Source organism: Chiloscyllium plagiosum, unplaced genomic scaffold (assembly GCF_037043375.1).
Source record: "Chiloscyllium plagiosum isolate Xiang-an unplaced genomic scaffold, Cpla_swu_hap1 HiC_scaffold_13, whole genome shotgun sequence".
NCBI lineage: Eukaryota > Metazoa > Chordata > Chondrichthyes > Orectolobiformes > Hemiscylliidae > Chiloscyllium > Chiloscyllium plagiosum.
This window is the reverse complement of record NW_028270151.1, coordinates 13,420,200-13,447,555: the sequence shown is the minus strand read 5'-3', so window position 1 is coordinate 13,447,555 and position 27,356 is coordinate 13,420,200. Positions and strand designations below refer to the sequence as shown.

Genomic DNA, 27,356 nt, shown 5'->3' with positions numbered 1-27,356 from the left:
CAGCTTTGCCCATTTACCTAATCAAACAGTATCCTGGTGTAATTTTACGCAGTTGGCAGCACTGTCTACAATGCTGCCCAATTTTGTGTTGTCAACAAATTTGGATATTTGACTTTTTATGCCATTATCCAAGTTGTTAATAAATAGTGAATAATTGAGGCCCCAACATAGATGGGACACCATTAGTCACATCCTGCCAATTTGACTATTTATCCATTATTTCAACTCTCTGTTTCCGATCACTCAACCAATTTCCCATCCACGTCAGTAAATTGTCCTCAATTCCATGGCCTTCCACCTTAGCTAACAGTCTGTTGTGTGGGACTTCATCGAAAGCCTTCTGGAAGTCCAGATAAACAACATCCGTTGACTTATCTCTGTCCACCATCTTTGCCACCTCTTCAAAAAACTCTTTGAAGTTTGTCAGGTATGACCCACCATTCATGCATCTCTCCCTCATGAAATAAAATGTTTCGAGGCGATCATTTAACCCTATTCTTCATTATAGTCTCCAACAATTTCACGATCATAGATGTCAACCTAACTGGTTTGTAATTCCCTGGTTTCCCTCTGTCACCCTTCTTAAAGAGAAATGTGAGTTGAGCAAATTTCCAATCTAGAGGTACATCTCCAGGGATCGCTGAAAGTTTATGGTTAGAGCATTGATAATGTGCTCTCCTATGTCCTTTAGCACCCATGGATGGAAAGCATCAGGTGCTGAGCATTTGTCACTCGACAGTTACATTAATTTCTCCATTATTGATATTTATTTAAGCTAATTTTATTTAGATTTCTATTTGCAAATAAAACTATTTAAAACACCATGTAGAAAAACATACATATATACATCAAAGTATAAATTACAATTACAAAGTAGAAGTCAAAATTCATAACAGAAAAAAGTACGTGATGCATTCATTCTTAATTGGAACCAATTTACTTCTTTACCACAAAGCCAACCTTAAACACGGTTCTTACCCCTTATAAAATGGATGTCTCCACTCTCCCAACTGTGTCACACGACATAATGGACCAACGTCTAAAGCCACAGATGACACAATGAAACCATATGCAGATCCAATCACGCCAAGGACAGTGAAAATTAGTATGCATAGCTAAAACAGGAAACAAGAGAGGGTAACATTAGCCTCCACTAAACAGGACAAAATAGAAAAGATGTTAACCCTTCAGGAACTCTTGAAAAGGGTACAAAGGAACAAATTAAGTTTATATGTTCATTGCAAAGACAAAGGTGAAATTTCAAGGATACAGGAGCAAAAACAAAGAATGTGTTATGTAATTGGATTTGTAAGTCGGAGATCTGTGTTAGTTAAAACATTAGCAGTTGGTGGCACTCTCACTGTTAAATCAGAAGCTGTGGGTTCAAATCTATTCCACAACACGAGACTAAGCAAATCTAGGCTGAAACACCAGTGTAGAGCTGAGTGAGTCCCGCATTATCATAAGTGCTGCCTTCTGGATGAGATACTAAACCAAGTGCACTCTGCTCTTTCAGGTGAATGCAAAAGCTGTCTGACACGATATTGTGGATGGTTTTGGGCATTCCATTATAGGAGAACATTAAATCTAGAGTCATAGAGTTATAGAGATATACAACATGGAAACAGACCTTTCGGTCCAACTCGTCCATGCCGACCAGATATTCCAAACTAATCTAGTCTCACTTGCCAGGATCCAGCCCATATCCCTCCAAACCCTTCATATACCCATCCAGGTGCCTTTTAAATGTTGCAATTTTACCAGTCTCCACCACTTCCTCTAGCAGCCCGTTCCATACATGTAACATCCTCTGCATGAAAATCTTGTCCCTTAGGTCCTTTTTATATCTTACCCCTCTCACCCTAAACCTATGCCCTCTACCTCTGGACTCCCCCAACCCAGGGAAAAGACTTTGCCTATTTATCCTATCCATGCCCCTAATGATTTTATAAACCTCTATAAGGTCACCCCTCAGCCTTCGATGCTCCGGGAAAACAGCCCTCTCCCTATAGCTCAAATCCTCCAACCCTGGCAACATCCTTGTAAATCTTTCCTGAACCCTTTCAAGTTAGAAAGAGCTTATAATATAGTTCCAATAGAGATGAAAACTGGCTACGAAGACAGACCTGAATGAAACTTATTTCCAGAGCTGCAGAGAAGAAGCGGAGAATTAATGGATGATCATTTCAAAATTTGAAGGACTTTGAAAAGGTGAATGTTGGAAGCTTATTTTCTCAGGTTGGTGATTCAATGACACAGGATCATCAATTTAAAACGCACACTGAATGCTCAGAGGAAATGAGCATAAATTGCTTTACTCCATGATTTGGAATTCCACGCATGCTTTGTCACTGGGAATGGTGAAAGTGCAGGAGATGATGGTGTTATAATAATGTGACTGGGCTAGCAATCCAGAGATCCTGCCTAATTCTTTGAGGGCATCCATTGAAATCCCACCATGGCAACTGGTGGAATTTAAATTTTTTTAAGAAATCTAGAATTGAAAGCGAATGAAAGCACCACAGTGACAGTGGATGGCACGGTGGCTCTGTGGTTAGCACTGCTGCCTCATAGTGCCAGGGACTGAGGTTCAATTCCAGATGACTGTCTGTATGGAGTTTGCACATTCTCCCTGTGTCTGTGTGGGTTTGCTGTGGGTGCTCTGGTTTCCTCCCACAGTCCAAAGATGTGCAGGTCAGGTGAATTGGTCATGCTAAATTGCCCATAGTGTTCAGGGATGTGTAGGTTAGGTGCATTAGTCAGGAGTAAATATAGGGTAGGGGAATGTGTCTGTGTGGGTAACTCTTCAGAGGGTCGGTGTGAACTTGTTGGGCTGAAGGGCCTGTTTCCACATTGTAGGGACTCTATGACCATGAAACTATAATCAACAGGAAAACAAAACTCATCTGGTTCCCTCATGTCCTTTTGGATGGAAATCCTTACTTGGTCTGGTGTACATGTGACATCAAATGCACAGTAACGTGGTCAACTTGACCTCTGGTGAGCTACTATTCAATGGTACTTAGGGATAGGTAATGAATGTCAAAATGCCCATATCCCATCAAGTATTAAAAAAAACATTGAATTTTTTAAGAGAAGAGTAAATAAACATTTGACGTAAGGACAGGAAGACAATATGTGGCAATGAAGTTAGTTCTTTAATTCATTTACAGATTGTGGGTGTCACTGGCGAGGCCAGCATTTATTGCCCATCCGTCATTATCCAGAGGACAGTTGAGAGTCAACCACATCACTGTGCGTCTGAAGTCACATGTAAGCCAGACCAGGTAAAAACACCAGTATTCAACGCTAAAGGGCAGTAGTGAACCAGATGGGCTCTTTCTCCCCTGACAATCAACAGAATGATCATCACTAGACTTAACCGAGATTTTTATTGAATTCAAATTCCACCATCTGCCACTGCAGGATTCAAACCCAGGTCCCCAGATCTCTGGATTAACAGTCAGATAATATCACTAGGCCATTGCCTCCCTTGTAGTCATCACACTAGCAAAATGTTGACATAGGAACAAGAGTACCTTCACATGTAACCTACATAGTTAGTGTTTGGTTCTCAGATTAGTGTGCATAGATGTATGAGGACATCAGTGAAATGAAGTACTACAACCAGAAAAACCTGCACTTCCCTCTCTCACTTCCACTTTCAAATGTGCCATGGCGAGTGTAGAACTAGCTACTTCTCCACAGTGAAGAAGGCCAATTTGGATAGATACTTCCATGTGCACATTTCTAATGTCCATTGGAAGAGTTTGAATACATAGTCAGTTCCTGACAGTCTCAAGAGAGAGTGGTAGTTTGTGGGGAAGGGGAAAAATAGATGGAAATAATTAACAACATCATTAGACAACTGCAGTGCAATACTTTCTGCTTGCATTTTTTACCGGGAAGTTTCTGATGCATGGCTTGCACCGGCAGGACTCAGGGCAGTTACAGATCGACTTGCAGGCATCGCCTGTTGCAGAGAGGCATGCACATAGGAGCGAGCATTTCCAAAAGTTCTCACAGCACGTCTTGCAATTGCAGTTGGGACAACATTGGCAGGGTTGACATTCACAGCAGGGTCTGCACTTACAGTCTGGACAGCAGTCAGCTGGACATTCACAGCAGGGTCTGCACTTACAGTTTGGACAGCAGTCAGCTGGACATTCACAGCAGGGTCTGCACTTACAGTCTGGACGGCAGTCACAGCGTTTACAATCACAGGTGGGGCAGGGTTTGCAGCGTGGGCACTCACGGCAGTCCTGGCAGTTACAGATCTCACAGGGCCTGCATGGTGGGCATTCACACAGGCGCTTGCAATCACAGGACTCACAGGGCTTGCACTCCTCGCAGGCGCGGCATTTCGGGCACTCGCAGGTGGGGCAAGGCTTGCATATCTGGCAATCACGGCATCGCGGGCATTCACAGTTGGCACAGGATTGGCACGGAGGGCAGTCACGGCACGGTCTGCAGTTGCAGGCAGGACAAGGTTCACACGTCTGGCATTTCCGGCAGTATGGGCAGTCACAGGTTGGACAGCGACTGCAGGATAGGCATTCAGAGCATTGCTGGCAATCACAAGTTTGGCAACACAGTGGTGGGCATCGACAGGAGTCACAACAGTCTGTGCATTCATTTGTATCCCAAAATTCCAGAAAGACCCATGCAGGAAAGATCATCTATATCCATAAAAACAAAACAAAAATGAATGTGCATTATATTATGATATATTAAAAATTAATCTTCACATTCCTTTGTAACTTAATTATTTCTCTCAGAGTCATAGAGTTATACAGCAGAGAAACAGACCACTCGGTCCAACTAGACCATGCCAACCATAATCCCAAACTAAACTAGTCCCACCTGCCTGCACTTAGTCCATATCCCTTCAAACATTTCTTACTTAGGAACTTATCTAAATGTCTTTTAAATGTTGTAACTGTAACCACATCCATCACTTCCTACACACGAACTACTCTGTGTAAAAAAAAACTGCCCCATGTCTTTTTAAATCTTTCTCCTCTCACCTTAAAAATATGCCCCCCTAGTCTTGAAAGCCCCAACCTTGAGGAAAAGACATTTCCCATTCACTTTATCCATACCCCTCATTATTTTATAAACTTCTTATAAATTCCAAGGAGTTCACACAGGAAAGATCCACATCATTAAAAACAAAGAATGAATTTGCATTTATGATAAATTATTAGAAATTCTTATGTTGCTTCACAACTAATTTGCCTTCTTAAAGAATTTGCCCTCCCTTTGCCGCACACTATGCATTGCTGAAAATGCAAACAGTTTGCTGTCAAGACCTTTGCCAAGAGCTGACTGGTGAAGAGGTACAAAAGAGCAACTTTAACCTCCTTCTTACATTGATGTTGCTCCAACTCAACAGAGTAACCAAACTTAACTGAGTGAGAAAGGTCCATGGATGATCTGATTGGCTATTTTGTACCCCTACCATTAACAACAAAAGCTTTCAACGTATAATGCCATCAAGTATCCAGGTCTCTCCAATAAGAGCAGTGGCAGACAATCTTGACTGCCATGGCACATTTTGAGACATTAGGAGAGATGACATTAGGAGAGATCAGCCAAAGAGAGCCATTTCAGTTCACACTTTAAAGGAAAGAGAGGTAGAGAGGTGGATGTATTTAGAGAGTGCCTTCCAGAATTTAGGCTTAGGTCACCAACAGCAATGTACAATCAATAGTGATGGGATGACTTAACTTTTAGAGTCTTCTTCCTTCTATTTGAAACATTTTACAACCTTATTGGCTAACTTGGAAGAGACAATTTAGTTATCGTCAGCATTTACAACCTAAGAGAGGTTGGTTAGGCCAGTTGGCTAGATGGATGATTTACAACATAGAGTGATGGGTTCTGTTCCCATGCTGGTCAAAGTTACCAAGAAGCAGTTTCTTTCTCAACCTCTCCCCCCACCTGAAGTGTGGTAACCCTCTGGTTAAACCATTACTGGTAGTCTCTCTCGGATGGGAAATTTACTCTGCACTTTTGCATAATCCAAGTTTGGAGTTCTTATCCATATGGACTATTAATAAGCAGATTTAATGAAGTTTAAAAGCGTTATCTGAAATCATTAGTTTCCTACCTTTCTAGTCCCAATCTTCCCTCCCTATTTGAAGATCTTGGAATGAAATTGGTTATTTGCCAGTAGCACAAACCCTTGTTCATTACAAAGCATCAGTCCATATTACACTGTGCCTAATCAGCTGCACCACTGGCTTCAACTTAATAGGAAACTAGATATACAATTCACTGTGTTGTTATTTTGTGCCACTGGTGATGTTCAATTTCATCTAAAATCATTGAATCCCTACATTGTGGAAGCAGGTCCTTTGGCTCATTGAGTCCACACTGATCCTCTGAACAGCATCCCATCCAGAGTCATCTCCCCAACTTCATTTCCAGTAACCCTGCATTTCCCATGACTAACCCACCTAGCCCTGACAGAATCTGCATTCCTTCTGTATCCACCAACCCAGTAACGGTTTCAGGTTTAACCAATTTTTTTTTTGGCAGCTGTAATGTTCTATTTGACGTTGAATTGAACTTTTGACCCCATATCATAGAATCCATACAGAGTGGGAGCAGGCCATTCGACCCATCAGGTCCACGCTGACCCTCTGGAGGGCATCCCCACCCAGACCCATCACCCCCAACCTTATTCCCCATAATCTTGCATTTCCGTGACTAACTGTGGGAAAGACTGTGCCACCCTGCCAACCCACAATAGGCCCACAAAAGCAAAATTGGCCAAACTTTACCAAAAAAACCAGAATGCCTCAGCAGGGACCAAGCAGGCTGACAAGCAAAACTAGACAGCACTTGCAGACAAGGGAATACACTTCAAGCACCCACTAACAATGACAGAGCACCACAGGTATCCCAAAGCTCTGAGGGCAGTTTCACAACCCAGCAATACCAAAGCCACACAAAGAACAGATTAGACAGAGAGGCACCAGCAAGTGCACTACTCCCAGATTAGGACAATGGAAGCACCTCACTGCTTCAGAGGAGACATTACCACCTACCTGCGAAGAGGAATGCAAGATCCTGACCCATCAACCCTGTCAGAATGTTGCTTTGTTTAGAGAATTAGGACATTCTTCTGATAACTGTTTTCAAATTAGCAGCGTTATAAATAGATTACTCCATTTCCAGATACATTCCAGATACATTGTATTTTCCCCAATTTCTAATGAGCCTTATTGTACAGGATTATTATAAAAATTGGCTTCAACCTCAGCTTGGGGAAGAGAAATTCTCGGCTACCTGTCAGTTCTGTGTCAGCCTAGTCAATTTCTCTTCCAGCCCATATCGCTTGTAATAAACAGCATGTCAATTTCACCCGATCTGGTCTCCATTTTATTGTGCAAATTTCTCCGACACTAACCCATCCAACTTACACATCCCTGGACACTACAAGCACTTTAGCATGGCCAGTCCATCGAACCTATACGTCATTGGACTGTGGAAAACCAGAGCACCCAGAAAAAACTTGTGTAGACGTAGGGAAAACCCCATCCAGACAGTCACCTGAGAGTGGAATCAAAACTGTGTCCCTGGCGCTCTGAGGCAGCGGTGCTAACCACTGAGCCACTGTGCCACCCCAGTGTTTACCACAGTACAGCTTCTCATGGTGCCTGCAATTTCGTAGCCCATTTATCCTGTTTAGTTGCTGTGGAGGTGAGCAGGAGTGCAATAGTATCATCCCAGCCTTTACCTAATGTCTGCAGGTATGTATTCTCCATCAGGAGTCAATGATTTCCAATCCATAATAGGAGACATTCCCCTTCCCTGGACCAGGGATAAAGCGTGGTGTTGGAGAAAGCACAGCAGGTCAGGCAGTATCTGAGGAGCAAGAGAGTCAAGGTTTCAGGAATAACCCTTCTTCAGGACTGGGTTTCCAAAGCCAATGTATGAATCCTAATATCTTGAATGAGTTAAACTAGCATAAGTCAGGTATTTGATGTTATGGGCTCATTAGCTTGGTCACATTTGTTCTCACTGTACCATACTAACATAATAGGAATAATGACAATAGCAATTCCAAGTAGAAAGAAACTTGACTTGCACTATTTTCTTACAAGTTAACAAAATCTGGCATAACGTTGGGAATCTGGGCAAACCTGGGTCCCTGAGCAAGGATTATCAACAATAGGCAATGAATGTGCTTGTGCAGTTTGACAAATTTCCCAAATGCATCTGGAATTATGACTCAAATCTGGCTATGACTTCTTGATCTGTACAACAACAAACATGCATTTATGTGGCAAAACATCAGAGGAACTGCACAGGGACATTACCAAACAAGAACGTGACACCAAGCTACATAAGGAGATACTCGAGCAAGGATCCAGGTTTTAAATTGCATGAGACAGTTGTAGAAAACAATTCCAGAACCTGGATCTTGGCAGTACTGGAATGAATCAGACCATAAGGCAATAAGGTAGAGTCATACAGCATAGAAACAGATCCTTCAGTCTAAATGGTCCATGCTAACTATGTTCCTAAACTAAACTAGCCCCATTTGCCTTGTGGGGCCCATATCCCTCTAAACGTTTCCTATTCATGTACTTATCCAAATGTCTTTTTAATGTTGTAATTGTACCCACATCCACCCCTTCCTCTGGCAGTTCAGTTCACATATGAACCATTCTCTATGTCAAAAGGCTGCCCCTCCTTTTTAAATCTTTCTCTTCTCACCTTAAACATATGCTTCCTAGTTTTTAACTTACCCACCCGAAGGAAAAGAGCCTCATGATTTTATAATCCTAAACACGGCCACCCCTCAAAGCTCCTACACTCCAGTGAAAAAAGAACCAGCCTATTTAGCCTACCTCAAACTCTCCATTCCCGGTAACATGCTGATAAATCTTTCCTGACCCACTCCAACTGAACCATATCCTTCCTATAGCAGGGTGACCAGAACTGTATGCAGTACTCCAGAAGAGACCTTACTAATGACCTGAAATACCTCAAATTGACATCCCTACTCCTACACTCAAAGGGCTGAGCAATGAAGGCAAGTGTGCTGAACACCTTCTTGATCACCCTGTGAAGCAAATGTCAAAGAAATATGAACCTGAACCCCTAGGTCTCTCTGTTCTATAACACTACCATTAATTGTATAAATCCTGCCCTTGCTTGTTTTACCACAGTACAAGACATCATATTTATTCAAATTAACCTCCATCTGCACTCCTCAGTCCATTGGCCCAATTGAACAAGAGAAAGGAGCAGAATTAGGCCATTTGGTCTATCGAGTCAGCTCCACCATTTGATCATGGCTGACATGTTTCTCATCCCCCTTTTGCTTTCTCCCTGTAATCCTTGATCCCCTTACTAATCAAAAACAGGGATGGACAGTTACCTTCATATATATAGTATTGCTTATAGAACATAGAACATAGAAGAATACAGCGCAGTACAGGCCCTTTGGCCCTCGATGTTGCACCGATCCAAGCCCACCTAACCTATACTAACCCACTATCCTCCATATACCTATCCAATGCCCGCTTAAATGCCCATAAAGAGGGAGAATCCACCCACTGCTTAGTGGGTGATGTGAATGGCCAACGCAACTGCATGCTGATATTAACTCAATATGGTTTTAGCCACTATGCAAAAGTGAGGACTTTGCAGATGCTGGAGATTAGAGTCAAGCATGTGATGCTGGAAAAGCACAGCAGGTCAGGCAGCATCTGTGGAGCAGGAGAATCGACGTTTCAGGCAAAAGCCCTTCATCAGGACCTTAGCTTCTCAATAACTGTGCTCAATGTTGATCTTACTGTCTAAATATGTATTTCCAAAATTGGTCAGATTTTGACTTTAGGAGGAGGAAAATTCTTCCATCTAATAAAAAAAGGACTGTCTTATCAGGAAGCTAACTCTCACCAATTCGCAAATCTGAATGTAAAGTTCAATTTTATTATGAACTTAAACTACTGGGATGAACCGATGAATAAAATCCTTTTTAACTGCATAATTTCATAAGATTTCTTTATAAATCTACCTTGAATTATTAATCCTGCTACTTTCTGCCATGATTCTTATATTTCTAAAGTTGGGCACCACCTCTAGGTGGTAGGTTAGTTGGGGTGGGAGATGGGGAGTGGGGGAGGGGGAGTTCTGTAATGGTAGTATCAAAGGATAAGTAATCCAAAGGCCTGTGTTAATGTTCTGGCACCTTGTAAACTGGTGGCATTTAAATTCAATTAATACATCTGGAATTCAAAACCAGAATAGGCAGCCCCTACAGCTATCTTTTTTTTAAATTCTAAAAACCCACCTGGCTCTCTAATGTCTTTTAGGGAAGGAAATCTGCCATTCTTACCTGGTCTGACCTACACATGACTCCAGACCCACAACAATATGGCTGACTACCAGCTGCCCTTGGAAATGGCCTAACAAACCACTCCATTCAAGGGCAATTAAGGATGGGCAACAAATACTGGCCTTGCCATCAATGCCCAAATCACGTGAAAAGAAAGAAAAGCAAATGAGGTCGCTGAATAGATTTTTGCTAGACACAGATGTTAAAGTGTTACTGATTGGTTAAGCTGCAGTTCAAGCATAATCTAAACCATAATAGGCCTGAAGGAACTAAACTCATGTTTCATTTGTACTGAGTTTTTGTTTATGATGTTTTGAGATATTTCTCAAGTCAGGCAGTAGGACAATATTGTAAAACGGCCTGAAATTACTCTTCTGACTTTGTTCCCTCACTGTTACTTCACCATTACAAGCCACATGGATCAGCGATTTATTCCTTCTGAAAATGATAAGAAAAACCCCTCCCCGCTAAATAGAAGTTCCTGAACAATGAACCAACTCACTTTCATTAGGGATTGAAGATTCTGATGTAACAAGGCTGTCCAATGTCTTCCCCATGTATTAGAATCAGGTTTATTATGTTAGCTTCCTGCACTTTGGTGGAGTCTCACAGCATTTCTGATCTTGTAGGAGTCACAACTTCCTCCAGTTAAATCCTGGGAAAACCCAAGCCATTTTTTGAGTCCCTGACAGAATCTGTACCCTTTTTGTATCCACCAACCGAGTAAACAGTTCAGGGTTGAACCAAAATCTTTTACAGCTGCAGTGCTCTATTTGATATAACCATTGACCCCATATCATGGGGCCATAAAACTCCTACAGCGCAGAAGCAGACCATTTGGTCCATCAAGTCCATACTGACCCTCAGAAGAGCATCCCACCCAGACTCACATCCCCTACCCTATACCCACAGCCCTGCATTTCCCATGGCCAATTTACCTAACCTGCACATCTTTGGACTGTGGGATGAAATCAGAGCACCTGGAGGAAACCCACACAGACGCACAGAGAATATGCACACTCCACACAGACAGTCACCTGAGGTTGGAATTGAACCCAGATCTCTGGTGCTAACAGTGCTAACCACTGAGCCACTATATCCTAGCCATCACAAAAACCACTTCCTTCGATCTCCACAACATCCTGCATCTGCTGACACCCAGGAGTATGTGCACCAACAGAGGTATCTCTCATAAATATATTCAAACAAGGAGTGAGAAATATCTGAAAATGGAAGAAAAATACAGTAAGAGTGTATCATGTAAGAAAAATAAAACCTTCTACAAATTAGAATTTTGATTTAAATGTTTAAAAATTGGCTTTATGTTGTGAATGTAGAGTCAAAAGTAATCAACAGTGAGCATGTACAGCTGTTAGATTGTTCAGATCAGTGACATAACGTTTTTTGTTATAACATTCAAGGTTGTGGACAAGTGCTACCAAGTGGGATTGTTTAATGGTCAGCATAGACTTGATGGGCCAAAGGCTGTCCTCTGTGCTGTGTGCTGTATGGTTGTATACCAGCTGTGCTGCTGAAACCCTCAAACAAACCTTTGACTATAGTGTATTCTAATGGTTCCCTCACAGTTCCCACTATTAATCTCGAAGTCATCCAAAACTCTGCTGTCCATAATCCTATCTTGCCTTAAAGCTCTCTTACACATTTCTGTTCTCCTTGCTGACCTACAACAAACACAGAAATTGCTGGGGAAACTCACCAGTTCTGGCAGCATCTGTGGCATACAATCACACCGGACTAAAACATTAACTCTGCTTCTCTCTCCACAGATGCTGCCAGACCTGTCAGGTTTCTCCAGCATTTGCAGTGTTTGTTTCAGATTTCCCGTATCCACAGCATTTTGCTTTCATCTTGCATTAGCCTACATTGTTTCCCAGTCCTTCACCATCTCCAATTTCAAATTCTCTTCTTACGTTACCTCGTGACCCCTTTCTACTCCACCTTTGTAATCTTCTCCAGTTTTACAATGCCCTGAAAACTCTGCATTGCCCCATTTCTGCGGTCTCTACTCGCTTTGTCTCACCTTTTGAAGCCATGCCTACAGTTGTATGTTCCTTAATGCTGAAATGCCCTTCCTAAACTCCCTAGCCTCTCCCTCATTCTCTCCCTCTATAATACCTTCCAAAAACACATCTAGCTTATCATTACCAACTCTGGCAATGTTCTTCAGTTTGGGGTTAATTTTTTTGTTAGTTGTGTTTCTGTGAAGTGCTTAATATGTTAAAGATGTTGTGGTTGTTGCGAGTGATCTGAAACAGACTTCCCCATCTTTGTAGCCATTAATTTCCTACATTGGTCAACCTTATAGTCAACTCTGAGTTGAGGTTACAATTTATTAATAATAGGGAATTCAACTGAGAGTTTTATCTTTCTGCAGTAAGTGTGGGGGTGGGGGGTTGGGGGTCTTTATGAGTAAGTAAAGTGCTTGACCCCTACCAATGAGCGACTTTACCTGTTCAAGTTCCAAGCAATCAGGCTCTGAAAGGTGTTGATTAACAGACTGCTCCACCAATCCGGTGCCGTGTAGGCAGGAAGTCCTACCTCCACCCAAAGCTGTTAGCCCATTGGCAGCTGCAGCAACTCATCGAAGGCCCAAATGGAATTGGCGAGAAGTTTTTGTTTTTGAGCGCATTACAAGGGGTGGTGTTCAGGGAGTTGGGAGGCGGCTTTCAGCTGCCGCTCCATTTGTCCCATCTATGTTAGATTGTTCAGATCGGTGACATAACATTTTTTGTTATAACATTTAAGGTGATGGACAAGTGGAATTTGTTTAGTAGGTCAGCCACCTCTCCCACCCTGCCAACCCAGCACTTTTTATAACCATTGGGAAGACAACAACTTTTCTCGCCTGACAGGGAGGGGGGTAATTGAGCCTATGACAGGTTGACTCCCCTGAGTGACCATTACCTGACCAGTTAGGGGCCTTCAGTGGTGAGCTAAAGTGAGCATGGAATGCCCAAGAGGCAGAGCTCTCAAGATTACAAAGATAGTGTTGAAAGGGACCACAAGGGTCATTTAAGGATAAAAATTTTAAACTGAAGGGACTGGGAAAGTAGGCAAGGAATATCATTTAGAGGCCTTCCCACCCTGAAATTAATGACTGAGGTAATAGGAAGTGAGGAGGTATCTCTCTGGAGCCAATCTGCTCAAGTGGATGCCCATTACTCCACTTTATAGCCACTTCTCTGGAGGGGGAACAATCTCAATGAACAATTTAAAGCTGTGGGGCTACATTTATTGGACAATTAGATTGCAACAATTTGATTTAAATTGACTTTGGACCCTTCACTGCCAATGCAGAGCAGGGGCTTTGATTCATTCAGAAGGGCAAGTTTCACTTTCAGTCTCAAGAGGTGAAAGGTTCACGCACGCATTGCAGATAAATATCCTTAATTCATTAAACATTCCAGAGTTTTTATAAAAGACCCACATTGACTTAATGCTTGATTGTACCCCTCAGATACACCTCCTGGACCTTCAGTCACAAGTTGCAAGTTCTATCACAGAAGCAAAATGTTGCAGATGCTGGAATCGTGAAACGAACATAGAACCAGTCTGCCTCTCTGGGAAGAGCCACAGTTGGATTACAAAACAAGTACTCAGCTCCTCTCATTCTGCAGACGCTGCTTGAGCTGCTGCACATCTCCAGCATTTCCCACTTTCATTATTTAGCTTCAAAGTTGTGCAGGCCCTCAGTAACATGGGGCAACAAGTTTGCACAGAACAAAATATCATGCACATGCCGACCTCATACAGCGGCTTTATTTTTGTTGAAAAAGAGCTTTCAGAATGACTATCGCTCAACACCCGATTTTACATACCAAAATTCCAGAGCCAATAACTCCTCCCAAATACCACACGGTGGATGATACGTTCTTCTTAGCATAACGTGTGTCACCATTTGGGAAAAAGAGCAGAATGTTCACACAGAAACAGAGAATAGCTAATCCAAGAAGTATTACACCAAGACATCTTGCAGTCGTTCCAGAGCATAGAAACATGGTCTCTGGTCAAGGTTGGCGCCAGAATTCCCCACCTCACAGTCCGTGACCTGTGCTGGGTAGAAAGACGTCTTCTCAACCTCTGATGGTGAAGTATGTGTAGGGGTGGACAGTCATGATGCAAGCTCTAGCCAAAGAAGACTTCTTTGCACACCATGATAGCGACTGTGATGACCTTAGCAAAGAATAAACTGAGGGAGGCTTGGCCACAGCGAAAGCATTGACTTCTTTGTGACACCACAGAAACTGCTCTTACATCAGAGTCACTCTTTGACATCATAAAGCAGCTCAACTACCTCAAGTGTTTCACGTCACAGTGCCAATAGGATGGGCATCATTGTTGGCTGACAGCACCGTCTTCACAAATGCGTCTCACCAGCCTTTCCTCAGGCATTTACAAATGACGCCATGATGCAAGTTGTCTCAGGAACACAAGGCTGCTACATTGGGTGTGACAGCACAATGAAAATTATGCACATCTCTTCCCCTCCTAAATAAACCAAAAGGTTTGTTGAATACTTTTACTTTTCTGTATAATGTCGGGGCCCCTGTAATTGTAAAACATGTAGCTGATACGTTTAACGCTCAGCCACAATGAAGATAAAAGTGCCTGGATATTAAAAGGTAACGTGTGAAACTCTTCCAACCATAAAATGAGAAAATGGCAGGGCGAAGGTGAAAGAGCAAGAAGATGGAACTGATCGTAATCCCTCTCTCAAAAGGCTAGGTAAGGCATAATAAGTTAGAAACCTAGAAAATAGGAGCAGGAGATGGCCATTCAGCCCTTCAGGTCTGCTCCACCATTCAATTCAATCATGGGTAATCATCCAACTCAGTTGCCTGTTATGGCTATGAATTCCTAGGTTGACTGGCCTAATGGTATCACTATATGATTTGTGCTAGTTCAGGAATATACAAACCTTATGGGCTGATCAATGCTTCTGTTGAAATTGGAAATGTATGGGAGTAGGCTATTCAGCCCCTCAAGCCTGTTCTGCCATTCAACAAGATAATGGGTCATAGCAGGCAGTTCTGATATAACCTCAATTAAAACAAAGAGCTCAGATGCTGGAAGTCTGAAACAAACAAGAGCAGAAATCGCTGGAGAAACTCAGCAGGTCTGGCAGCATCTGTGGACAGAAAACATAGTTAACATTTCAAGTCCAGTGACCCTTCACCAGAACAAAGCAATTTCTGTTTTTGTTTGTTTGCAATACAAACCTATCCAAAGTTATTATTTGTTGTCACCCATGGCAGATGCTAGACGGTTGTAAGCACCATCTTTAGGGCAACATGATAAATCTACAACCGCAGGTGTACACAGCACTATTTTCAAGGAGACAAGGAACATTATTTCCAGTGGCCTGGCCAATAGTTATTCCTTAACTAACATTGTTTGGGGTAGTGGTGGTCTAGTAGTATTATCGTTAGACTGTTAACCCTAATAATGTTCTGGCATTGTGGGTTCAAACGATGTTGTGAAACTTGAAAGGGTTCTGAAAAGATTTACAAAGATATTGCCAAGGTTGGAGGGTTTGAGCTGAACAGAGTGGCTGAATAGGCGGGGGCTATTTTTGCTGGAGCATTGGAGGCTGAGGGGTGACCTTATAGAGGTTTATAAAATTGTGAGGGACATGGATAGGGTGAATAGTCAAGGTCTTTACCCCCAGGGTAGGGGAGTCCAAAACTAGAGGGTATAGTTTTAAAGTGAGCAGGGAAACATTTAAAAAGGGACCTGAGGGGGAACTTGTTCATACGAAGGTGGTGCATATATGGAACAAACTGACAGAGGAAGTGGTGGAGGCTGGTACAATTACAACATTTACAAGGCATCTGGATGGGGACATGAATAGAAAAGGTTTAGAGATACCTGGGCCAAATGCTGGCAAATGGGACCAAATTAATTTAGGATATCCGGTCGGCATGGACGAGTTGGACCGAAGAGTTTGTTTCCATACTGTACATCTCTATAAACGCTGCTATGGTAGATGGTGGAATTTGAATTCAGTAAAAATCTAGAATCAATAGTCTAATGATGACCATTAAAGCACTGTTGATTGTCAGTAAAAATCCTATCTGGTTCATCAATGTCCCTTAGGGAATGAAACTGTCATCCTTACCTGGTCTAGCCTACATGTGACTCCAGACCCACAGCAATGTGGTTCACTCTTGGAATGGGCAATAAATGCTGATCTAGCCAGTGATACCCAAATAAGAGAAAACACTCAGATTACCCAGCCATTATCACAACTGTATGGGAGACTGAAATGTGCAAATTGGTTAAATTATACTTCTTACAATACAGTAGAGAGTATACTTTCAACATACCGAATTGCTGTAATGTATACAATTCAATGCAATTGATAATAGAGTCATAGTGACATAGAGCTATACAGGATGGAAACAGATCCTTTGGTCCAACTCGTCCAAGCCAACCAGACACCTATAACCAATCTAGCCCCATTTGCCAGCATTTGGCCCATATCCCTCTAAACCCTTCCTATTCATATACCCATTCAAATGCCATTTAAATGTTGCAATTGAACTTAAAGGTTTAGGGTGAGAGGGTAAATATTTAAAAGGGATGTAAAGGGCAGCTTTTTCACACTGAGGGTGGTGCATGTATGGAATGAGCTGCCAGAGAAAGTGATGGAGGCTAGTACAATTATAACTTTTAAAAGGCATCTGTATGAGTTTATAGAATAGGAAGGGTTGAGAGGGATATGGGCAAATGTGGGAAAATGGGACTAGATTTATTTAGGATATCTGGTCAGCATGGACGAGTTGATCCAAAGGGTCTGTTTCTGTGCTGTACAGTTCTATGACTCTGTGACTCTATAACTTAGGAGGAGACCATTTGGCCCATCACACCTGAGCCAGCCTTTTCCTCAACACCTTGTAGATGTTTACAAGTCTTTGTAATTAACTCCTTTGCGTTGGCAAGGTTCATATCTAAAGTGACATAAAGATACCCATAGCAACTTGGGATGCAGAGTAGAGTTGAATACAGGGGGTCCCCATTTACAAACATCTGACTTATGAACACTTATATGTACAAACAAAATCTCATGCCAGGGTGTAAATTTAAAGATCTGATATAAAAACATTTCCTGTTCTTATGAACAGCTGCTTTCCATTGTCCTGCATTGTGATCTGACTTGCGTACAATTCAACTTGTGAATGGACTCCAAAATAGAACCTGGTGGCTAAATGTATTGCATTTGAGTTACTCTGTAGTACAGGCTAAGAAACTGCAAAAGTGAGACATTACCATTGGTGGAAGAGTGCTAAGTTTACATAAGAAGCCTTAATTATAACGTGAACATAGAAACCTGTTTTGATTTTAAACTGATAGAAACTCACATCCTTGCTCTCTGTATCCTGTAGGATCTCCATTTTGTTCTCCCAATTTCTATGTCATACTGCATCTTTTCTGATGATGCCATCTTCCACAACAGTGTTTCTTTTAAGACCATAAGACATAGGAATGGAAGTAAGGCCATTCGGTCCATCGAGTTCACTCTGCCATTCAATCATGGCTGATGGGCATTTCAACGCACTCTCCCCGTATCCCTTAATTGTGAGATCACGAATTTTTCAATCTCTGCCTTGAAAACGTTTAACGTGCTGGCCTCCACTGTGCTCTGTGGCAATGAATTCCACAGGCCCACCACTCTCTGGCTGAAGAAATGTCTCCTCATTTCTGTTTTAAATTGACCCCCTCTAATTCTAAGGCTGTGCTCACAGGTCTTAGTATCTCCACCTGACGGAAACAAATTCCCGGCGTCCACCGTTTCTAAGCCATGCACTATCTTTTCTCTTCAGCGAGATTTCCTCCTCACTGTGGGATCCTCAACCGTGTCTGCCCTCTTTCCTTGAATTCTACTCTTGAGTCTTCCCCTCCCTTTCAGAATAATTGAATCCCCCTTGCTCTCACCTTCCAACTTGTTTGCTTCCACATTTCAAATGATCATCCTCCGTCATTTCAGCAACTTCTGAAAGCACATCTTCCCGTCTTCTCCCCTGTCAGCATTTTGTAACCCTCCCCGGCAATTTGGTCCACTCCCCAGGACCTTTTTCATGGCACCTTTCACAATCACAGGAGGTATTACATCTACCATATTTCCTCCAGTCTCGAGGTGAAGCGGGGATTCTACTTCTTTCAAACTAGTAAACTGTATATTACAACACACAGCCCATAATGTGGCATCCTCCACAAAGGGGAACCTAAACTTGCCTGGATGGGTGCAGCTCCAACAACACTCAAGAAGCTTGACACCATCCAGGGCAAAGCAGTCCACCTAATTGGCACTACATCCAGAAGCATCCTCTTCCTCCACCACTGACGCTCAGTAGCGGCTGTGTGTAATAAGGAGAACTATGGAGCTATGAGGGAGGAGCTGGCCAAAGTTCAATGGTGTAATACCCCAGCAGAGATGGCAGTGGAACAATAATGGCAGTTATTTCTGGGTACAATGCAGAAGATGCAGGATCAGTTCATTCCAAAAAAGAAGAAAGATCCTAAGTGGAGGCAGGGGTGGCTGTGGCTGACGAGGGAAGTTAAGGACCATATGAAGACAAAAGGGAAAAAGTATAACATAGCAAAGATGAGTGGGAAATTGGAGGACTGGGAAGCTTTTAAAGAACAACAGAGGATAACTAAAAAGGAAATACGCAAAGAAAAAATAAGGTACGAAGGTAAACTGGCCAAAAATATAAAGGAGAATAGTAAAGGCTTTTTTAGGTATGTGAAAAGAAAAAAATGGTGAAGACTAAAATTGGGCCCTTGAAGACAGAAACGGGTGAATTTATTACGGGGAACAAAGAAATGGCAGAAGAGTTGAATTGATACTTCAGATCTGTCTTCACTGGGGAAGACACGAGCAATCTCCCAGATGTAATAGTGGCTGAAGGACCTGAACTGAAGGGAATTTATATTAGGCAGGGAAATGGTGTTGGAGAGACTGTTAGGTCTGAAGGCTGGTAAGTGCCCGGGACCTGATGGTCTGCATCCCAGGGTACGGAAGGAGGTGGCTCTAGGAATCGTGGAGGCATTGGTGATCATTTTCCAATGTTCTATAGATTCAGGATCAGTTCCTGCAGATTGGAGGGTGGCTAATGTTGTCCCACCTTTTAAGAAAGGAGGAAGAGAGAAAACAGAGAATTATAGACCAGTTAGTCTGACCTCAGTGGTGGGGAAAATGCTGGAGTCAATTATAAAGGACGAAATTACGACACATCTGGATAGCAGTAACAGGATAGGTCAGAGTCAGCATGGATTTATGAAGGGGAAATCTTGCTTGACTAATCTTCTGGAATTCTTTGAGGATGTAACTCTGAAGATAGACAAGGGAGATCCAGTGGATGTAGTTTACCTGGACTTTCAGAAAGCCTTTGATAAAGTCCCACATAGGAGGTTAGTGAGCAAAATTAGGGCACATGGTATTAGGGGCAAAATATTGACATGGATTGAAAATTGGTTGGCTGACAGGAAACAAAGAGTAGTGATCAACGGCTCCCTTTCGGATTGGCAGGCGGTGACCAGTGGTGTGCCTCAGGGATCAGCTCTGCGACCGCAGCTTTTTACAATGTACATTAATGATATAGATGAAGGTATTAAAAGTAATATTAGCAAATTTGCTGATGACACAAAGCTGGGTGGTAGGGTGAAATGTGAGGAGGATGTTAGGAGAATACAGGGTGATCCAGACAGGCTAGCTGAGTGGATGGATGCATGGCAGATGCAGTTTAATGTGGATAAATGTGTGGTTATCCACTTTGGTGGCAAGAACAGGAAGGCAGATTACTACCTAAATGGAGACAAGTTAGGTAAAGGGGCAGTACAAAGAGATCTGGATGTTCTTGTACACCAGTCAATGAAGGCAAGCATGCAGGTACAGTAGGTAGTGAAGAAAGCTAATAGCATGCTGGCCTTCATAACAAGAGGAATTGAGTATAGAAGCAAAGAGGTCCTTCTGCAGCTGTACAGGACCCTGGTGAGACCGCACCTGGAATAATCTGCGCAGTTTTGGTCTCCAAATTTGAGGAAAGACATTCTGGCTATTGAGGGAGTGCAGTGTAGGTTCACGAGGTCAATTCCCGGAATGGCGGGACTATCTTACGCTGAAAGATTGGAGTGAATGGGCTTGTATACACTTGAGTTTAGAAGGCTGAGAGGGGATTTGATTGAGACGTATAAGATTATTAAAGGATTGGACACTTTGGAGGCAGGAAGCATTTCCGCTGATGGGTGAGTCCTGAACCAGAGGACACAGTTTAAAAATAAGGGATAGGCCTTATTACTTAGAACTTAGAACAGAGTTGAGGAGAAACTTCTTCACCCAGAAAGTGGTGGGTGTATGGAATGCTCTGCCCCAGAGGGCAGTGGAGGCCAAGTCTCTGGATACTTTCAAGAAAGAGTTGGATAGAGCTCTTAAGGATAGTGGAATCAAGGGTTATGGGGATAAGGCAGGAACAGGATACTGATTGAGGATGATCAGCCATGATCATAATGAATGGTGGTGCTGGCTCGAAGGGCAGAATGGCCTACTCCTGCACCTATTGTCTATTGTCTATTGTCTATTACTATATACAACTTGCACTGCAGAATTTTACCAAAGATCCTTAAACAGCACCTTCCAAACCCACAAGCACTTCCATCCAAAAGGAAAAGGCAGCAGATACCTGGGAACATCACCCCCTGCATGTTCTCTTCCAAATCACTCACCATCCTGACTTGGAAATGTATCGCCATTCCTTTGCTGTCGCTGTGTCAAAATCTTGGACTTCCCTCACTGAGGGCAATGGGGGTTTACCCACAGCGGGGGTTAAGGAAGGGCAGACAAAGGGAACAAGTCAGGCAATAAATTCTGGCCAGCCAGAAATGCCAATGTCCCATGAGTGAAAAAAACCCTGAAAATAGTTGTTAAAAATGTAATGTAAAGACTCAAGGGTATCATCTCAGAATAAAGGGGCATGAATTTCAGACTGAGATGAGGAACAATTTCTTCTCTCAGAGAGTTGTGAGTCTTTGAAACTCTGCCACAGAGAGCTGCGGGGGCAGACTCCTTGTGTATATTTAAGGCTGAGATCGATAGATCGCTGACCAGGCAGGAATCATGCGTTATTGGGAAACGGCAAGATAGTGGTCATGAGGAATGTCAGATCAGCCGTGATCCTATTGAATGGAGGGACTGAACAGCCTGATCCTGTTCCTGTTTCTTATGGTCTTAACTGAAAGTAAAGCTAAGGAGTTGGGCTACGCACATAGACGTTTTGAAAAAAATGAGATGAATAAGTGTAAGGCAATCTGCAACTTTTTTAATGTTGCCCACTCCAACTGAAATGCAAAGGACTTCAGGAAATTGCCACTGCAGGGGTATCAATTCACAGAGCACTCTTCGCAATGGACTACAGAGCTAGTTGGAAAGGCAACAAAAATTAATTAACTGGCCATTCACATCATTGTTGTGATCGTGCTGTACCCAGCATAGCTATCGCATTTGTCTCTGTACCAAAAGTAACCATTTAAATAAGATCTCTGAAATGACAAAGTAACAATACTCCAAGTATTAAACTAGGTTTAAAACAGTTGGCAGATGTGAGACAGATGTAAAAAGTGTTTGTAACTGGAGGGGAATCAAAGGTTTTGGGGAACAGGCAGAAATGTGGAGTGGGATGGGCCAGCAGAAATAGAAAGCGCAGAAGAATTGACAGCCTTTCAGAAACTGAAACCTCACCCTCCACGGGAAAATCCTCAGCATTTTGTATGTTGCCACTAATGGGCTGGCATCATTGATGTTCTTTTCTGACATAATAAATTGACTAAAATGGTATCAACTTTTTTTAACTAAAGATGGTCGACTGTTAATTGGAATTTGACCTTAATGCTCATCACTCGAAGAAAGATCTTGCTGACGTAGAATACCTGTTAGGGTGAAAGAAAAGGTATAGAGAACGTTGGATGACTAAAGAAATTGAGGGTTTGGTTAAGAAAAAGAAGGAAGCATATGTCAGATATAGACAGGATAGATTGAGTGAATCTTTAGAAGAGTATAAAGGAAGTAGGAGTATACTTAAGAGGGAAATCAGGAGGGCAAAAAGGGGACATGAGATAGCTTTGGCAAATAGAGTTAAGGAGAATCTAAAGGATTTTTACAAATACATTAAGGACAAGAGGTCCCTCAAAGATCAGTAAGGCAGCCTTTGTGTGGAGCAGCAAAAAATAGGGGAGATACTAAACGAGTATTTTGCATCAGTATTTACTGTGGAAAAGGATATGGAATATATAGAATGTAGGGAAACAGATGGAGACACCTTGCAAAATGTTCATATTACAGAGGAGGAACTGCTGGATGTCTTGAAATGCATAAAGGTATATAAATCCCCAGGACCTGATCAGGTGTACGCTAGAACTCTGTGGGAAGCTAGGGAAGTGTTTGCTGGGTGTCTTGCTGAGATATTTGAATCATCAATAGTCACAGGTGAAATAACGGAAGATTGGAGGTTGGCAAACGTGGTGCCACTTTTTCAGAAAGGTGGTAAGGACAAGCCAGGGAAGTATACACTAGTGAGCCTGGTCAGTGACATTGGTGGTGGGCACGTTGTTGGAGGGAATTCTGAGGGACAGGATGTACATGTATTTGGAAAAGGCAAGGTTTGATTAGGGATAGTCAACATGGCTTTGTGCGTGGGAAATCATGTCTCACAAACTTGATTGAGCTTTTTGAAGAAATAACAAAGAGGATTGCTGAAGGCAGAGTGGTAGATGTGATCTATATGGACTTCAGTAAGGCGTTCAACAAGGTTCCCCATGGGAGACTGGTTAACAAGGTGCGATCTCATGGAATACAGGGAGAACTAGCCATTTGGATACAGAACATCAAAAGTAGAAGACAGAGGGTGGTGGTGGAGGGTTGTTTTTCAAATTGGAGGCCTGTGACCAGTGGAGTGCCACAAGGATCGGTGCTGGGTCCACTACTTTTCATCATTTATATAAATGATTTGAATGTGAGCTTAAGTGGTATAGTTAGTAAGTTTGCAGATGACATCAAAATTGGAGGTGTAGTGGACAACGAAGAAGGTTATCTCAGATCACAATGGGATCTTGATCAGATGAGCCAATGGACTGAGGAGTGGCAGATAGAGTTTAATTCAGATAAATGTGAGGTGCTGCATTTTGGGAAAGCAAATCAGAGCAGGACTTATACACTTAAGGGTAAGGTCCTAGGGAGTGTTGCTGAACAAAGAGATCTTGGAGTGAAGGTTCATAGCTCCTTGAAAGTAGAGTAGATAGGATAGTGAAGAAGGTGTTTGGTATGCTTTCCTTTATTGGTTAGAGTATTGAGTACAGGAGTTGGGAGGTCATGTTGTGGTTTTACAGTACATTGATTAAGCCACTTTTGGAATATTCTGTGCAGTTCTGGTCTCCTTTCTATCAGAAAGATGTTGTGAAACTTGAAAGCGTTCAGAAAAGATTTACAAAGATGTTGCCAGGGTTGGGGGATTTGAACTATATGGAGAGGTTGAATAGACTAGGGCTGTATTTCCTGGAGCGTTGGAAGCTGAGGGGTGACCTTATAGATGTTTATAAAATCATGAGGGACATGAATAGGATAAATAGACAAGGTCTTTTCCATGGGGTGGGAGAGTCCAGACTAGAGGGCATAGGTTTAGGGTCAGAGGGAGAGATATAAAAGGGACCTAAGGAGCAACTTTTTCACACGGTGGGTGAAGCATGTATGGAATGAGCTGCCAGAGGAAGTGGTGGAGTCGAGTACAAATGCAAAATTTAAAAGGCATCTGGATGAGTATATGAATAGAAACTGTTTGGAGGGATATGGGCTGGGTGCTTGCAGGTGGGACTAGATTGGGTTAGGATATCTGGTTGGCATGGATGAGTTGGTATGAAGGATCTTTTTCTGTGCTGTACAACTCTAGGACTCTATGACTCGCACAACTCACCTGTAACATTTTCACAGATGAATTGTGAGTTTACACTCAGGAGCGAGATAGTCAGTTCTTCATTATTTTGCCTTATTAGAATGCCTACAGCAGGCCATTCAGCCCATCGTGTCCACACTGACCCTCCACACTGATCCTCCTAGACCCACTCCCTATCCTATCCCTGTAACCCTGCATTGCCCATGGTTAACGTACCTAGCCTGCACATCCCTGGACACTGTGGGGTAATTTAGCATGGCTAATCCACCTTAACCTGCACATCTTTAGATTGTGGGAGGAAACTGGAGCAGACTAGGTTACTGCTTTGCAGAATTCTCCGGTCCATGTGTAAGCATGGCCCTGACCTTCCCATAGCCAGTCATTGTAACACAGCGTCCTGTTCACATGCCCACGTGGCTGTCCTCGGCATGCTACAGTGTTCCAGTGAATCACAGCGCAAACTGGAGGAACAACATCTCATCTTCATACCACTCACTTCACAGTCTTCTGGAATTAATATTGAGTTCAACACTTTTAAATTGTGAACTCCCTCCCTTTCCTTCCCTTTCTTTTAGCTTTACTTGTTACATTGGGTAGAGGTTTAGGGTGAGAGGGGAAAGATATAAAAGAGACCTAAGGGGCAATGTTTTCACTCAGAGGGTGGTATGTATATGGAATAAGCTTCAGAGGAAGTGGTGGAGGCTGGTACAATTGCAACATTTAAAAGCTATCTGGATGGGTATATGAATATGAAGGGTTTGGAGGGATATAGGCCGGGTGCTGGCAGGTGGGACTAGATTGGGTTGGGATATCTGGTTGGCTTGGACGGGTTGGACCGAAGGGTCTGTTTCCGTGCTGTACATCTCTATGACTCTATGACGTGTCCTCTCTCCCCTACCCCGCACTCCAGTGGGACTGTCTGTTCTTTCCTGTTTGGCAGTTAATAACACCATTGTTCTGCCCTTCTCACATTTCGATCACTTAATCTGCACTATCAACACCTTTTCTCCCCAGTCATTCCACCCCCCCCCCTCACCAATGCATAACTGCTGCCCCCTCCACACTTCATGTCAGCTCTGAAGAAGTCATCTAGAATTGAAACACTAGCTTGCTTTCTCTCCGTGGATGCTCCCTGACTTGCTGTGCTCTCCAGCATTTTTGGTTTTAATATAGATTCCAGAAGCTGCTGTAATTCGCTCCTACATCTCTGTCGGAATTGGCTAGAAAATATCTCAAGGCCCTAACAACTCCCGGAGTGATCAAAAAGCGTTTTTCTCCTTTTCTTTTTTTGCACATCATTGAAAATGTATGCCCTGTCCTTTTGGTTGAGGTTTGTCAAACAGCTTTTACTTCATTGTTAACACTTGTTTTAAAAACTAACAGAATGTTCCAAAAGAAGTCTAGATTAGAGTGGTGCTGGAAAAGCACAGCGGGTCAGGCAGCATCCGAGGAGCAGGAAAATCAACGTTTTGGGCAAAAGCCCTTCATCAGGAATGGAGGCAGGGAGTCTCCAGGGTGGAGAGATAAATGGGGAGGAGGTAGCAAAGAGTACAATAGATTAATGGGGGTGGGGTTGGAGGTGATAGGTCAGAGGGGAGGGTGGGGGAAAGTAGTAAAGAGTACAATTGGTGAAATGGGGGTGGGGATGAAGGTGATAGGTTAAAGGCAAGGGAAAGAAAGCAGTGCATTCCCATTCCCCTGTCTCTTCTCAGACAGTAGTTTCAGACTGTCAGACGTATGCCCGAAACACCAACTTCTCCACCTCCTGATGCTGCCTGGCTTGCTGGCCTCCTGCTTGTCTACCTTGAATTCCAGCATCTGCAGATTTTTTTGTCTCTATCCAAGTCTTTTGGCTGAATGCCTCATCGCTAGAACTTTCCAACAAGCACCAGGACATCGGTCCGCTAGTGGTGAGAAGGGCATTGCCTGTGAGATTCTTCATGTACAGCCGGACTCTCTGCGTCACCACATGCTGCCCCCGAAGTGGCTGTGGGGAGGTGGGGGAGGGAAGTGTAGAGACTGTCACACACCTCCTGCTAGCCTGTGCCTTTGCAGAGGAAGTCTGGAGTGGTATTTGTCAAGGTTCGTCCTGAGCAGCTCCATGGCGCAGGGCTCTATGCTCTACGTACAGTCTGTTCTCCAGAACACACACTGGGTCAAACATCAACTGTTCTGAGGTGGGCTCACTCTGCCCCAAACATTAACTCTGATTTCTCTCCACAGATGCTGCCAGACCTGCTGAGCTTTTCCAGCAACTTCCATTTTTGTTTCAACATCGACTAGGAGGACCATCAACGTGGAGAAAGACCATAAGACAGAGGAGTGGAAGTAAGGCCATTCGGCCCATCGAGACGCTCTTTGGTCTGCCCAAAACTTGTTGGCCTGGCAGATCAAGGAGTTGCCCCTGACTGAGTGTTGCAGACTGGCACATTCCAACCTCCAGCACTACATGCAGAGGGACACACTAAAGTTCAGGGCAGCTGCCGCCAAGGCGCAGTGGGGAAAGACCACCATCTGAGGTCTATCTGCTGAAGGTAAATGGGAGTTTGTTCAGTTATTGGACCCTCCCAGTGCCTCAAATATATGTAAATATAGTCTTGTATAAGTAAGAAATACTTTTGGTTCGTTTGCTGGATAATTTCAAACCCCAAAGTTTGTTTTTTCGTATGTGCTATGCAGAACCGAACTCCTTCAGCAGATGGGCACATCAGTAGAGGATTTAGAGGGATATGGGTCAAATGCTGACAAATGGGACTAGATTAATTTAGGATATCGAGTCAGCATGGACCAGCTGGGCTGAAGGATTTATTCCGAGCTGTACAACTCTATGACTATGTATGTATATAAAGATATTTTAATGAATAAAGCATATTTCTCAAATAAAAGGAATGTTTCATCTGTCATCCCTGGAAGATACCAAGGACGATTCGGGGGAGAGAGGTCAAACAGAAGTAAATAAATAAATCGTATTGGGGCCGTATGGGATTTTAATAGTTCACTCAAAGTGTCAATGAGAAACGCTGAATCACGAATGT

At 43.0% G+C, this 27,356-nt stretch overlaps 1 protein-coding gene across 1 annotated transcript in view; it reads right to left on the bottom strand.

The window, feature by feature from the left end:
- The window catches only part of LOC122556167 (uncharacterized), a 29,696-nt gene extending 14,817 nt beyond the window's left edge, over window positions 1-14,879 (bottom strand). The window contains exons 1-3 of the mRNA XM_087993927.1: window positions 14,200-14,879; window positions 3,903-4,679; window positions 979-1,115 (exon numbers count right to left, since the gene is read on the bottom strand). Of these exons, the coding sequence (XP_087850053.1) occupies window positions 979-1,115; window positions 3,903-4,679; window positions 14,200-14,379 (1,094 nt within the window). The 5' untranslated portion in view covers window positions 14,380-14,879. The remainder of the gene's footprint in view (window positions 1-978; window positions 1,116-3,902; window positions 4,680-14,199) is intronic.
- Window positions 14,880-27,356: the final 12,477 nt, after the last annotated feature.